Here is a 14,111-nt window from a genome sequence, read left to right as displayed (position 1 = left end):
CCAACCATTGATATCAATACCTAGATTTAGGTACATCTTACAGTAAGATGTCCGTCACGGCCGCTCTTTCCTTTGTGCAGAAAAACGTGTAAGCTGATTTCTTCGTGACGCCTCACAGCCGTTGGAAAGGCAACCATGAGTGAAGATCAAGAGCACAGACCAAGACTAGCGAGCGCAGATAGTACGTTTTTGGAACCTCCTGCAAAGAAGATGAAAAAGAAAAAGAAAAAGCACAGCTCTGCACACGAAACGAACACCACTAGATATTCAGTCAAACATGGTGGTGATGAAGTAACAATCTCTCCACATCTTTCACCTCTAGTGCACTACGTTCATAACCGCACAGAACTGCTTGAGCAGGTCTTCGATATTCTTTCGGAAAGTGACTTGAAAAGGATATTGCCGTCCAGTTTGAGGTCAACGGGACTGGAAGAGTTGAAGGAGATATGTCTACATCATCTTAAGAGAGTTTCGGAGAAAAGATTGTTGTCCATTATTGCTGGTGAACATTATGAGTCTGACCACCATATTGAAGAGACGGAAGAAGAGTCAAAAGCAACTCAAAATACAGAAGCGAATTTTGAGGATGCTCTAGTGGAACCTGTGGTGTCTAGTAGCATATCAGAATTGCCACCACCTCTGTCTGTTAGTAATCCCTCTAATGCCACAAGACTAATGAGTGTGAATGTGGGAGGAGAGGAGGATAACATAGAAATAATGGTTGAAGATGACTCTTTGGATGATGGCAACAATAAGGATGGCCATGAGGGTGCTAGTGGTGATAATAGCCATATTACAGAACAAAGTTATAATGATGACGTCTTGCAGCAGGTAATGCCTAAGCAATCTGAAAAACAACTAAAAGGAAAGAAGAAGATAGTGGAGCAAACCAGGAGCCAAACAAAAGTGACGGGTATGATTGATGACAATGTTCCTCTTAGTGAGCTAGAAATGAGAAAGAAAGCATTAAGATCTGAACTGAAAAAGGAAGAGGTTGTGTCCAAGCAAGACAACCAAGCTGAACGTGTCAGTCCACATGCTCCCACTAACAAATCACAACCCAAGACTGCGAGTAAAGCCAAAGGAGAAGAAATTGACTCTACTAGTGCCGAAAGGGCTGGAAGCAAGAAAGACTTACTAGCTCAGATAGAACAAAGGCAGAAGGAGTTGTTGATGTTAAGACAGAGAACCGTTGAGTCAATGATTACATTATGTAAGAATCAAAAGCAAGGCAAAATGACAAAGCAATCAACCAGGAAGAAATAGTTGATGTGTAATGTAATAGATCTACATGCAAGTAAGACTGTAGTACGGTATACAGCAGCCTTATATGCAAAAGTAATAGTCAGGAACTGGTTTGAAGGTCACTCCTAACACATATTACAGTATGTACTCTCATTCTTGTTACTGTGTGATGGTATAGTAGGGTATAAGGCTACTCAAAACTGCCTGCATGAATGCATGCCAAAGAGTTTGCCTGACGACAGATGTTGCAACCCACACTCCCTACATAACACCGTTGTCCACTGGGTTGGAAAACTATGTAAAACTTGTTTGTATGGTGTGTGTGTGTGTGTGTGTGTGTGTGTGTGTGTGTGTGTGTGTGTGTCTGTCTGTCTGCGTGTGTGTGCGTGTCTGTCTGTGTCTGTCTGTGTGTGTGTGTGTGTGTGTGTGTGTGTGTGTGTGTGTGTGTGTGTGTCTGCGTGTGTGTGCGTGTCTGTCTGTGTCTGCCTGTGTGTCTGTCTGTGTCTGCCTGTGTGTCTGTCTGTGTCTGTCTGTCTGTGTCTGTGTGTGTGTGTGTGTGTGTGTGTGTGTGTGTGTGTGTGTGTGTGTGTGTGTGTGTGTGTGTGTGTGTCTGTGTCTGAGTCTGTGTCTGTGTGTCTGTGTGTCTGTGTGTGTCTCTGTCTGTCTGTCTGTCTGTCTGTGTCTCTGTCTGTCTGTCTGTCTGTCAATACATATATTTTCAAACATTGAACTATTATACACCATCTAAGTAAAGCAACTAAATACTACCCAAGCCAATAGGGCTTGGTTCTACCTACAACTATTTATGTTCATGTTGCTGTCTCTTGAAACAATCTTCTTTATTTTTCTGTCAATCACTCTAGCATTTGGTTGTTGTAGACACACAGAAAACACAGATCTCCAGTATGTCTTGAAGGTTGACGCATTTGTCTTTCCGTCTTCGTCTCTTGATAGCTGTGACAGTTTCTGCAAATAGTCTTCAGCTTTCTCTCCCCAACAGCCACAATGTTCGAAGACTATAGGCACAAATGTTGGTCGAAAACCTCCAGGCAAGAGCTCCTGGTCGTACTTTTTGATCTTCAGATGTTCTCTTCTGGTTGCCGCTGCTCTCTGAGTTGTAGCTGATAAACCTTCTATTTCATTGCTCCAGGGATGCGCTAGAGCAATATCCAATTCAAGACCCATCCCCGATGCCGAATCGAATACGACTATGTCTGATCTGTCTTCAGAATTGACATACCTTCCTCTGGGTTCTTTTACGTGATGTAATTGCAGTTGACTCAAACAGTCTGACCATGCTGAAATTGCAGTTGACTCAAACAGTCTGACCATGCTGAAACCATGTTGTTATGGCTGATTACCCGGCCGCCCCCAGTCTTACATGTTATTAGGTGGTATCCATCTGAGTCTAATTGTTTCCCACAGTCACACTGACCAGAAGCCAAAGGCATTTGGCAGCCCAGTCTCATCAAGGATGCCAAGCGGAAATCGCACGGGGATAATGCATGCCATGATGATGATGGTACTGTCAGGAGCCACGCTCCTGCACCTTTGCCTTGCAAGGACTTAATTCATTCGAGATTGGTCTCTAGTCGAAGATCAATTCTGAATAAAACCATTTGATAGAGATTTCATGTATTCCTCAGTCAGCTTGTGTTGTAGTTGCTTCCTGTCATTGATAACTTCTACGAGAGTTTTGTTTTGAGGCAAAACATTGCACAAATCTCTGCTGATGGAACTATTTGAATGATGTGAATTCTGAACTTCATCAAGCAATCTCCAGCATCAGGAATTCGTTTTGCTATTGTATGCAGGGTTGAGACCCAACTAGACAGTAATGCAAATTGTGCTGTAGATGTTAAAGCTGTGAGACCAAATCCTCCATGTCGTATTGGTAAAGTTGCTTGAAGCCACTGCCTGTCTGTTAGATTGCCTCTACCCAAGAGATTGGTGAACGTTGATCTTGTCAATGTGTCATGGATGGCTGGAGCTGACTCCAAAAGTCTAGGTGGAACAGTTCATGATAGGAAGTTCATCCGAGTAACATGTCTCAGCAAGAGCATGCCACACTGGGGGTCTTGCAGCTGCAACAGCTTACCACACAAATTAGATCCTGATTGTGCAACATCAGAGCAAGATTCGATGATGTACGATGAGCTTCCTATAGGTGTGCCCAGAATTCTACATCCTTGACTTGTGGCTGGTATGGAAGTTGACTCAGAGATGGTGTTAAGCAACGGTGATGAGGAACAATATATCTCACACTTCTTCTCCTCAATCATGAGATTAATGTCACTGAAGGCAGATCTCAGCCTTTCAAAGACATGAAATACTTGATCAGGGCTGTCAAGGAGATAAACGTCATCCAGGTAAGCCAGAATTGTTACTTCTTTGTTGTGAGACCGTAGATCTTCCAAAATGGGTTGCATTGCAATTGAGAACAAAGCAGGACCAAGTGGGCCTCCCTGGTGCACACCTTCTTGAGAGCTGAGAATAACCGGATGAGATCTCTGAAGATAGATTAGTGGGTTGATGTCAGAGTACACTAGTGCAGCGTGATTGTAAATATCAGGAAACGTAGTAAGCACTTGGTTCAACAACTGAGACCGGCTTACTGAATTAAATGCATTCTTCACATCAGTTTTAAGTAGAATCCAGTCTTCATGTTTTTCCATAAGAAGCTGCACCTGCTGCACCAATAGCTCTGCACCTCCTTCAACTGAAACATCATGTTGTAAGGGTGTGAAATAGTCTGCAAATTCCTTCCGCTTTTGAAAACAAATAGCTCTAGTAGTGACTCTTCTCCATGTTTCCCCAATTGCTATCGGCCGAACATCCCCGTTTGCCTTTGGTAGAGCAATTAATCTAGATGATGAGAGAAGTGGCCGGATCGATATTGGCAGAGATCCTGATGCTATAGCTGCACACACAGCATGGAAATGATCAGAAGTATTGAGGCTGTTTGAAAGAGCCCGGATGTGCTCATACCTCCATCCAGAAGGCCCAGCACTAGAATCTCTAGGAAGTCGTTTGACCACGTTAAACAAATTGACTGCATCAAGATTAATGGCCTCTGTCGTTGTGTTTGAGCTCACCTCATGATCAATCTCAGCGCTAATACTTCTTGCAGGATGTTTGGCTGCTAGCTTTTTTGCTGTTTTTTCTGATGCTGGTGCAAGACCAGAACTCATCAACACCTTTGCAGCTCTAGCTATTTCTCCACATTTGACCAACCGTAGTGCTGCTTTTTCAACCCCCTTACTAGTTGGTTCCTTTGAGGGTTGACGTTCCTGATGACTTGCTGGAAAATCAATGTTACATAGTAACTCCTCCCACTGGTAAGCAAAGAATCTCCTGTAAGTTTCTTTAATGTTACCACCTTTCTTCTTGCCTCCTCTTGCCAGAGGGGAGAGTACCATCCGGGGAATGAGAAACAGCAACTTCCATGCAGTTTCATCATAAGCATTTACACTGATTCTCTTCAGAAGAATTGCACAACAGCTTTGAAACATTGCTTTGACTCCACTGCGGATGGATTGCACTGACCTAGCAGGGGCATGCCAAGTATGTCCTCCACCAACATCCTGCTGATGAATTCCCAGCCTACAATTTCTGGATCCCGACTAGGAAGCGTCTTTGCTATGATTGGAACTGCAACATTCCCCACCGTAGGTGACAAGTTAGACAACGATGGCGCCTTGGCCTGAGACAATGGATTCTCAATCGACTTTTGGGATGTTGAGTCCATCATGGTCTTACATTTCGCTGTGTGGTAATGGAATTACTACTCAAGCTTCAGCGACAAGCCATGCTTCATCCGGTGTCTGTCTGTCTGTCTGTCTGTCTGTCTGTCTGTCTGTTGTCTGTCTGTCTGTCTGTCTGTCTCTGTGTGTGTTTGTGTGTCTGTGCATGTGAACACTGGCTAAAGCTAACTGGAGTCTGGAAGTCTTTTGATCTTGAGAACAGGGTGTCGAATGATTGCATCACTCAGTTCATGCTAAAGCTTTCCCCTGCAGAGGTTTTGCAACCCTCTCAGGGCGAGATATTGAATGATGCACATAGAGCAAGTTGGGATGCCCTCAGAAAGCAGGAGAAGAAGCTGGACATCTTTCACCATTGATGCATTAGAAGTATCTTGGGCATTTCCAACAGGCAACAATGGTCTGAGCACGTCACAATGGCAGAAGTGAGGAGGAGGCGGGGAGATGAGGAGACTGCAAGCTGAGAAAGTGAAGGGAAAAGGTTGGAATGGCTGGGACACCTAGCTAGGATGCTGGACCATAGAATACCAAAATCAACCTTATTTGGTTGGTTGCCTCAGCCCCGCTTCCGGTGTGGTCCAAAGAAGAGATGGAGAGATATGATGAGAAGAGATTTTAAAGACATTGAACCATTAAGGAGGAATGGCATGATGAGGCTGTGAGGTCAAGAGCGGGCTGGAGTACATTGTGTCGTGATGGTTTGGAACGTTGGAGAGAGAGAATGGGAACATGTGCTTCGGTGACAGTCAGGGATGTGACGTGTGAAGTGTGCTCCAGGACCTTTAGAAGACAGAGTGATAAGGTGAGACACAATTAAGTGTGTGAAAGAAAGAAGGAAACCTATAAGGGAACAGCAAGGTGCAATCCAAAGTTCAAATTGTTTCAAATGGTCCTGAAGTAAAGGATCGAGGATTGACAGTTCACAGATGTCTAAAATTCTAGCAAGCACAATGTTCATATAGGACTTGTTGCCTCTTTCAGGCAAGAGTGACCTTTTTACGGTAGCTTTTGAACAAGACAGGACAGGACAGGTGTGTGTGTGTGTGTGTGTGTGTGTGTGTGTGTGTGTGTGTGTGTGTGTGTGTGTGTGTGTGTGTGTGTGTGGTGTGTGTGTGTGTGTGTGTGTGTGTGTGTGTGTGGTGTGTGTGTGTGTGTGTGTGTGTGTGTGTGTGTGTGTGTGTGTGTGTGTGTGTGTGTGTGTGTGTGTGTGTGTGTGTGGCGCATATCTTCAAAACGACGAGTGGCAGCTTGACCAAATTTCTCTCGCGAAGGCCGATCCCATCATTATAGACAGTAAAGATGTCGCTGTGCTCCAGAGTCTGGGACGACGTGATTGCTTGCCGATCGAACGGTTTCAACTCTCCTCTTCTCGTGCTTGTGTTTCTGATCTCCACTAAGTCTGAGATGATAATTCGTGATCTTCGACAGTAGTCTACTCGCGGAGCGTCTCGTTTATTACCAGTGACGTGAGTCAAAGCAACATTTTGAGTATATCTGGGTCTACCTTTGTTTGCCTGCATGTGTATGCGCGTTGGACAGCTACCACATACGTTTTCTAGACCTGTTCCGTGCCACGCAACATCTTCGAAGTGACGACGTCCAACGGGAATAATGGAATAGTTGCATCATTAGACGTTTTTCCGGGAATTAACCGAATTTGCGTTGTCTCCGGCCATTGCAATTCGGGAGTTACTATTTGGTAATGCAGGGAGGTTGCGTATGTTAAGTTAACGGCAAGAAGGGGAGAAAGGAATCAGCGAGTAGTGTACATAATAAGTATGTATGAAAAGTGGGACTGAAATTTGAAGAACACATGTGATGAGGAAATTCGAAGTGAGCAGTACTACACCACCACATGCGCAGTACACTGGCCAGCCAGTATGTATACACCAACTAAGTGTGCAGCATGTGGAAGGGAAGAAGTAAACATTAAAACATTAATTAAGTACTATTTTGTTATGATGATATCAGTGCATGCAGTATGAATAAGAAAGAGGTGGTGGCTATGCATTGTCATAAGAACAGTCTGCATGCACGCCATAGCTAGCAGTTCTGATTATCTGGCCCATACTTGCTAATGTTTGTATTTACACCTGTGAAACTTCTGGCAAGTACTGAAAGGGAAAGGGAAATCTATTGATGCCATCCATGCACTAATCAATTCCATGATCACTATACTGTATTTTGTGTTTTGGACACAACAATGAAACAGTTTTGAAATGAGGCTGTTTGTGATCTAAATCTGTTAAGTATGTTTTTCAGTGTTTTGTATCTGTATACCACGCACACATACAGGCGTTCACATTTTTACGTAAAGCCCTCCATTGCTGTTGTCTGGATTTGCTCCTGATTGCTACCATAGCTATACAGCTTGAATGTCTTGTTGTCATTGCTTATCTGTAGTGTGCAGCATATTTAACTCTTCTTTATTGAAACAGACAGCGTTATAAATATGATCACAAATCAAAATATTACATTTACTAAAACAGTAAGAAATTTATACATGTACGACTACAGTTGGTCAGTTAGTAGTTGGGCCATTTAATTTTGGCATTTGAATATTTACGTTTCTAATTTTCCTATTTCTAATATGTATTTTTGGTTTTAATTTTAAGCTGTAATAAGCAGTTATTTATAATCATTAATGCATCATTGTCTTTAATTTTTAAAATTTAAAATTTACATTAAAAATTTTTACATTTCAAATTTTAATTTTTGTGTTTTAAATTTTTATTTTTATGTTTTGATTTTAAATTTTTGGGATAATGGTAGGTAGCTCTTTTGGAACAGTCAAAGTTTACAAATAGACTTATTCATATCATGTTCAATCATTTGTTCAATACTTAAGTAAATCAACATTTTGCAAATCAACAAAGTGACGTCAAAGTATCTGACCAATTGAAACTTCATGTGATGTACATAGCTAAGTAACTTCATCAAAAAACTGTCAATTCATATACGCAAAATCTATTAAATAAGTATATCAATAGACACATCGAATCTTGGTTCCCTAACTAACCTCTTGCATCTACCATACAAAAAATTGAACAAGCTTGTCTTGTTCAACAGTGACAAGTATCTTCTCTTGCTGTTGAGCTATTAATTTATATACACATCAAATAACAAGTAAATATCTAAGATTCAGGATCTTTCAAATTGAAAAATAGCAAAATCGCATTTTACACCGTGGCCTAATAATCAAACGAGAATGTAAGTTCCATAACTTAATTTAATTAAGAGAAAGAACCCCTTAACTAAAATGTTGTTGAAATTGCTACTTTGGTTACATGATAAGTGGCTTCCAGATGTCACCACAGTACAGTACACACAGTCTCTAATCTAGATTCATATTTGCATGGCAAATGTTTATATACTAATGTCTGTATTGCATTCTAGTTTCTTAAGAACTATAGATACTGTAACATGCGCTACACAAAGTCTCACAAACAACAAAGTATTAACGAACTTAAACTAAAACTGCAAGTTTTAAGTCTGTCATTAATATGAAAACAAACTCTCCTCGCTGTAGTACGTTCTGCAAACTAATAAGAATGCAATACATCTAGTCAGTTCATTCACAAAATGGACAGATCGCTCAACTTCTTTCCTGCTCGCACAAAAACTAAACCAAACTAAAACTAACCGTTAGGAGCTGCCAGATACTGGTCACACACCCAGCTAACATCTGGGCTCCTGTGCGCTACTCAGGAAAACTGTGGGCCGGTGCTAGCAATCTCCTGCAGCTGGGACAGCTTAGCAGGAGCACAGCGGTTTGTGAAGCCAACCGTGGTGTGAGCACCTGAAGTCTCACGTACTTGGACCCCAGTGGCTGATGTCACGTCACAGCCAATGGCCGCATCCACAAACTTGTCAATCACTCAAATATGGAAACTTGGTTGCCTGCATATTTCTAACCTCGCTTGACCCAATTCCTACAAGCCCTGTTGACTGCTCCAACCACCAAACACTATCCAGAACCACTAAATACTTTGATACAACAGAAACCAGAATAAAAAAACGAACAACCATAGTTGGTTTCAAACTAGATCAAAAGGCAGCAAACCCCTGCACCACATTCACACTAACAACTTTAGAACCAAGCTGGACCAGGTAAATTTTTCAAGATTGCCATTACTTTACTCTACTAAAATACTTGCTAAAGTCTCATTTTGATGGCGATTTCGGACATCTAGATCACCTACTATACCTGACACAGTTCTGAAGGCTCTAATGTGAACACAGCACTATTGTTACAACTGTGTGTTTGCTGCCCTAGATAATATTATCTCTATAAACTTACTCTTCACCGACCTCATTTAGTCTCAAATTAATCCAAGATCGTATCACAATTCATCAGCAATTGCTAATAAAGCAAAATATCTTTCATACTTAGTGCCACGCTGGAGTCTTCAATGGTTTTCTCTGACATATGATATGGACTCGGCGTTCTTGTCATTGAACATCAAATTATTGTGATCATCTTGAAAGCAACAAAGACTCTCCTAGCTCAATCTTTGAAGACATATTAAATTTAGTCAGGACACAAAGAATCATATCTTAACCGTCTGCCAGAACTCCCACATATCAACCATTTGTCCTAGTACCATCTCCCTTGTTTGCCAACATGCTGTGTCCTCACCATATGCTAGAACTCCCACTTAAATCTAACACCTATCGCTGTACCATCTCACCTACACTTCAACTGCAGTAAACAAATTCAAGAACAAATAAACCATTTCTCAGCCTACTCAAACCATTCCACAATAGCTTCACCATATACAATGTAAGTACTTCCATTTACATCCAACAACCTACTGATCGAGTACCCTGTGTAGCTCTAGTGAACCACTTTAAAGATAGTAGAACTCTTAATTAAGTGGAACTCTTTTATGGACAGTAGCTTCTATAGCACTCTTTGCAGTAGTTGGAAGCTGTACATTTGACCTCCCTACTTTGATCAATGGTCTTGCTCCTGAAATTAAAGAATACGCGTAGCAGTCCAAAACCTACTGCAGCACCCCCAAAAAGGCATGCTTCATATTCGGCCATAAAGTAAGCAAAGTAACCAAAATTGCTGCCATGTCACTGCAAGATCTAGACAGATAAGGTGTACTAAAATTATTGAAATCATTGATATCAGGACTTGACTACTGTCTGTTCCCCATAAGTGTGAACTTTGAAAATCATCAATATCTCTGCTGTTTTTTGGACTTTCGGATGATCTCGGTATCGTTAGAAACCGCTAGGTCTGGCATTTCTGTTTATCAAATTATCTAAGCCTTTCCTACAAACGAAACGGAAGAACAGTACTTGTGCATATCAAACACAAACGGGTGGAGCAATGGCTATTATCCAATTATCTTCTAAGTCCAACGGATCAGCAACTGGAACCATTTAAGATAATTGGTATAACATGGTACAACTGGAGCAGCTCTTAGTGCTCTAATGAGTACACCTGGTGTGACCTCTACTTCATTACTCACTTCCGGGTTCACGCTTACGGGGGAACAGACCGTAGTAACTCACCTGTTGACAACTTCTGCTAACAAGAAAAGACTGTGGTTGAATGTTGAGGCTCTAAAAGGTGTTGTAACTGGCCACAGTTTTGGCCAAGTGTTGAAGCTGCCAAGGTGTGATGAAGCTGCCAGGAAGGTGTTAAGCGCCTATTATCTTATCTTGAGACAGACTTCTGACAATCTTGAGACAGACTTCTGACAATATTAGTTTATCTGATCGTGGGAGGGGTATTTCATAATGATAACAATTGTGTATTATCTATAACTCTCATCTGACAAATTAGTTATCTTCTGATCATCAAAACAAACAAGTACGTCTCTCCTAAACCAACATCCAATGCTTTCTTCTGAAAAAAAAAACAGAACATTCAACACACATAACAATAAAGAAACCCTTACTAATATTCTGGAGCAAATGATTGAAATTCCCATAAAACAGTCATTTTGGAAACAAAAAAATCTTTGAGACATGTGAGAAAAGGGATGATAAAAATGCAGAAGATATATCAGAAAATTGAGCAAAATTGATTTTTACAGCAGAGGCTGATCCCACTACCAACAACTTGGTCAACACCTGATCATTCTGTTCTGTAGCGTCTCATAAAGCACTTGTAGTAATGCAATATAATTGTGAACTATACACAAGGCTATGATGACAAAAAGAATATCTCACTGAGAACAGAGTTCTCATCAACACTGTCTACATCGCTTACTGCCAATGACTGCTCTACTTTTTCATCTGCAACATTGTCAATAAAATCTAGTTCATCTATCAGTTCTAACAATGACTTTGAAATACCATGCTGCAGACACACAGGAGAAATCAAAACATTATCACTACTGCCATTTGATGGTTCTCCAATCCTGCGCCCATATGAAAGAGTAGACAAACTAAACCTGTCAGCATGTTCTACGGCATAATCCTGATACAATTCGAAATGATCAGTTTGGACTCCAACATCTACCAAAGCAGTGACATAAGAACAAACTGATTGATGACTAAGGCAACTTGCTGTTTGAGTTTCACAATCTCGATAAGTTTGGTGACAGAACTCTTGTACAGACATAGTTTGACATCCTCTACTCATACAACTTGGCTGCTGCTGATCTGAACAAGTTTGAACAGCCTTGTGTTCCGTGTCATAATGTTCTGAGGTGATTACTGAATGACATGAGGTCTGCTGACTCTTTCTAAACGTTTGCACAGCTTTGTGTTTCATCTCATAACCTTCTGAAGCACCAGTGGGATCAATGGAATCAACAAATCCATCAGTGACCAAGCACTGATGAACTGAGTTTTCAGAAGAAGTTTCACTAGTAGGTTCTATTCCAATTGGCAATTTACAGTTTTGTTTGGTTCTTGTTGCACAGTGTAATTCTGTTACCATTTCATTGAAAAGCTCACATTGGACACCTTTCGAATGTCTATGAGAGACATGCTCCCTGCCTAGCATATTTGAATTCCCAGAAATTTGTTCAGCACTCTCCATCTCCTGTCTTAACGTGTACAGTTTTGTCTGACCATCTGACCACAACTGGTGTGGCAAGTCAGTCTCCCTTCCATATGATGATTTGTGTTGACCTCCACCACTTGTCCACTGATGGTCTTGTGTTTCTTGTTTATCAGATCTTGTTGCCAACTCAGCCTGGCACTCTCTATCCGTTCGATGAAACATTGCAGATTGTTTCAGTTGCAACAAAGTCGCCTCTTGCACAATCAGTTGCTTCTGATATTCTTTGACTATTGACTGACATTCAACATTACGTGCCAACAATTGTTCTTTTTCTAAAACTAATTGATTTAATTCCTGGTTCTGCTGCTGCAAAGAAGCATGAGCGTGTTTTAAACGGTCTACTGCTATCTCACGCTCTTCAGTGCTCCTGGCAAGCTCCTAGAAATAAACACTGAGTTTACTATTTGCAAGCATGCCATTAGCACTTCATCCCTGACACATAACCCAATCAATACACATACTGCCTGAACATTTTATCAAAATGAACTTAAAAATCAAAGTACACATAATATGTCCTAGTGCCAGTTCCTTTAGCTCCTGTTTCTTCCTGTTTTCCTGATGATACCAACATCATATCTAATATCTTGTGGTTTAGGACACCATTCCTGATATTTGAAGATCCTTGCTATCTGCATAACTTTAACATGCATGCTCTTTATCCTTATGACAATAATCATGTTTTGTCATTTAGAACACCCTTCCTGATATTGAATCCTTGCTATTAGCATAAGTTTAACATGCATGCTCTTTATCCTTATGACAACAATCATGTTTAATTAATACATTACTTTCACTGTTCTACAATTACTCATTTAAAATATCCAAATACAAAAATTACGAAAAGAACACAATGCTGTAAGATTAGCATCCAGTAGCAAGGCTCCCACACATTCAAACCCAAGATGTCAATTTGACTAAATTAATCTTCTAGTCTATTAGTCACCCAATATTCATAATGAGAACAAACGTGCACAGTTGTAACACGCACACACACACACACACACACACACACACACACACACACACACACACACACACATGCACGCACACACACATGCACGCGCGCGTGCGCGCACACACACACACACACACACACACACACTGTTTAGAATACAGCAAGTGCAATACATATAATAAAATTATATTAAAAGTGTAGCATTGCAGGGGTGCCTGTGTGTTTACATTAAATTTAGTCTCACATTTAATTTTTTGAAACAATAACTATACCCAGAACACTTGTCCACTACGCTTTCAATCACAGCTTAGTATTTTCTAAAGCCAACACTTTCCTTGCAGAATCAGATATTCTGTTGACAGTCCCTCTAGAACCTTCTTCTGTTGACTACACTCCCATGTAACAAACAATACAATGGTATCTAATTACAAATCAGTTGTACAGTGTTGCGCAATTGATTTTGTTGTACTGTACTCTAGTAAACGATTAATTAAAACAGCAGAAGGTCTAGCTACAATAGACTTCTGGTTTACAACACGTAATAGGCACTTCCAATTGACTCTCAATCTGTCTAGCCATATGTCTGCCTGTTCGAAAAACAAGTTATGCGTAGGTAGTGTCTTTTCCAGTAGCTGTCGACATGCAATTTATTTATGATGAGCTACCTGTATTAGAGATGCAATTCTTTTCTTTTCAGCATTATCCAGGTCTTTGATAGTTACATTGACTTTCCCTTTTTCTTCATGTTTCTGCTTCTGTACACGTTTCGATTTCTTTTGTCTTGTCTCTGCAGCATGTGAACGGTACTTGCCAACCAAAACACCAGACTTCCTTTCCATCCAAGCAAGACTAGTGGGAGTGCTAGGATTAGCTAAAACGTACATGATAACATCAATTTGTTAGCAATATAAGCACATTACAAGTCATACTTTGGTCACGCTCCCAGTAAACTACATTTCCTTCTTCGCTTGAGCCAGCCATTTAAGTTAGGACAAAATGAAGAGGGCATGCGCAGGTGCGTGAGTGTTTTTCCGGCACCGCAGCAACGACTATAAGGTCCCAAGCGCGTTAAGAGTTACATATGGCTGCGTCCGAAGCGTGTCTAGCCGCAGAGGAACGT

At 41.0% G+C, this 14,111-nt stretch overlaps 3 protein-coding genes across 3 annotated transcripts in view; 2 read left to right on the top strand and 1 right to left on the bottom strand.

The window, feature by feature from the left end:
* The first annotated feature begins 18 nt into the window (after window positions 1–18).
* LOC134185683 (caspase activity and apoptosis inhibitor 1-like) lies at window positions 19–1,532 on the top strand. Its single transcript, XM_062653535.1, has one exon. It carries the CDS (start codon window positions 136–138, stop codon window positions 1,264–1,266), a length of 1,131 nt encoding a protein of 376 aa, XP_062509519.1. The 5' UTR covers window positions 19–135; the 3' UTR covers window positions 1,267–1,532.
* A 9,589-nt stretch (window positions 1,533–11,121) lies between these two features.
* Window positions 11,122–14,021, bottom strand: LOC134185828 (uncharacterized). Its single transcript, XM_062653706.1, has 3 exons — window positions 13,921–14,021; window positions 13,657–13,862; window positions 11,122–12,414 (listed from the first exon to the last, which is right to left on the bottom strand). The coding sequence occupies exons 1-3, from the start codon at window positions 13,970–13,972 to the stop codon at window positions 11,170–11,172; spliced, it is 1,503 nt and encodes a 500-aa protein (XP_062509690.1). The 5' UTR covers window positions 13,973–14,021; the 3' UTR covers window positions 11,122–11,169.
* A 44-nt stretch (window positions 14,022–14,065) lies between these two features.
* LOC134186000 (carnosine N-methyltransferase-like) overlaps window positions 14,066–14,111 on the top strand; it is a 529-nt gene continuing 483 nt past the window's right edge. The window contains exon 1 of the mRNA XM_062653904.1: window positions 14,066–14,111. This exon is cut by the window's right edge and continues 59 nt beyond it. Within this exon, the coding sequence (XP_062509888.1) occupies window positions 14,073–14,111 (39 nt within the window). The 5' untranslated portion in view covers window positions 14,066–14,072.

This window comes from Corticium candelabrum, chromosome 10 (genome assembly GCF_963422355.1).
Source record: "Corticium candelabrum chromosome 10, ooCorCand1.1, whole genome shotgun sequence".
Classification (NCBI taxonomy): domain Eukaryota; kingdom Metazoa; phylum Porifera; class Homoscleromorpha; order Homosclerophorida; family Plakinidae; genus Corticium; species Corticium candelabrum.
The sequence above is the reverse complement of the archived record's forward strand: the minus strand, read 5'-3'. Positions and strand labels throughout refer to the sequence as shown.

Coding starts and splice junctions, on each gene's coding strand:
- LOC134185683 (XM_062653535.1), top strand. CDS start 136: ATGAGTGAAGATCAAGAGCACAGACCAAGACTAGCGAGCGCAGATAGT.
- LOC134185828 (XM_062653706.1), bottom strand. CDS start 13,972: ATGGCTGGCTCAAGCGAAGAAGGAAATGTAGTTTACTGGGAGCGTGAC. Junction 13,863..13,920: donor TTACTGGGAGCGTGACCAAA/GTATGACTTGTA, acceptor TGTACGTTTTAG/CTAATCCTAGCACTCCCACT. Junction 12,415..13,656: donor GAATTGCATCTCTAATACAG/GTAGCTCATCAT, acceptor GTTTATTTCTAG/GAGCTTGCCAGGAGCACTGA.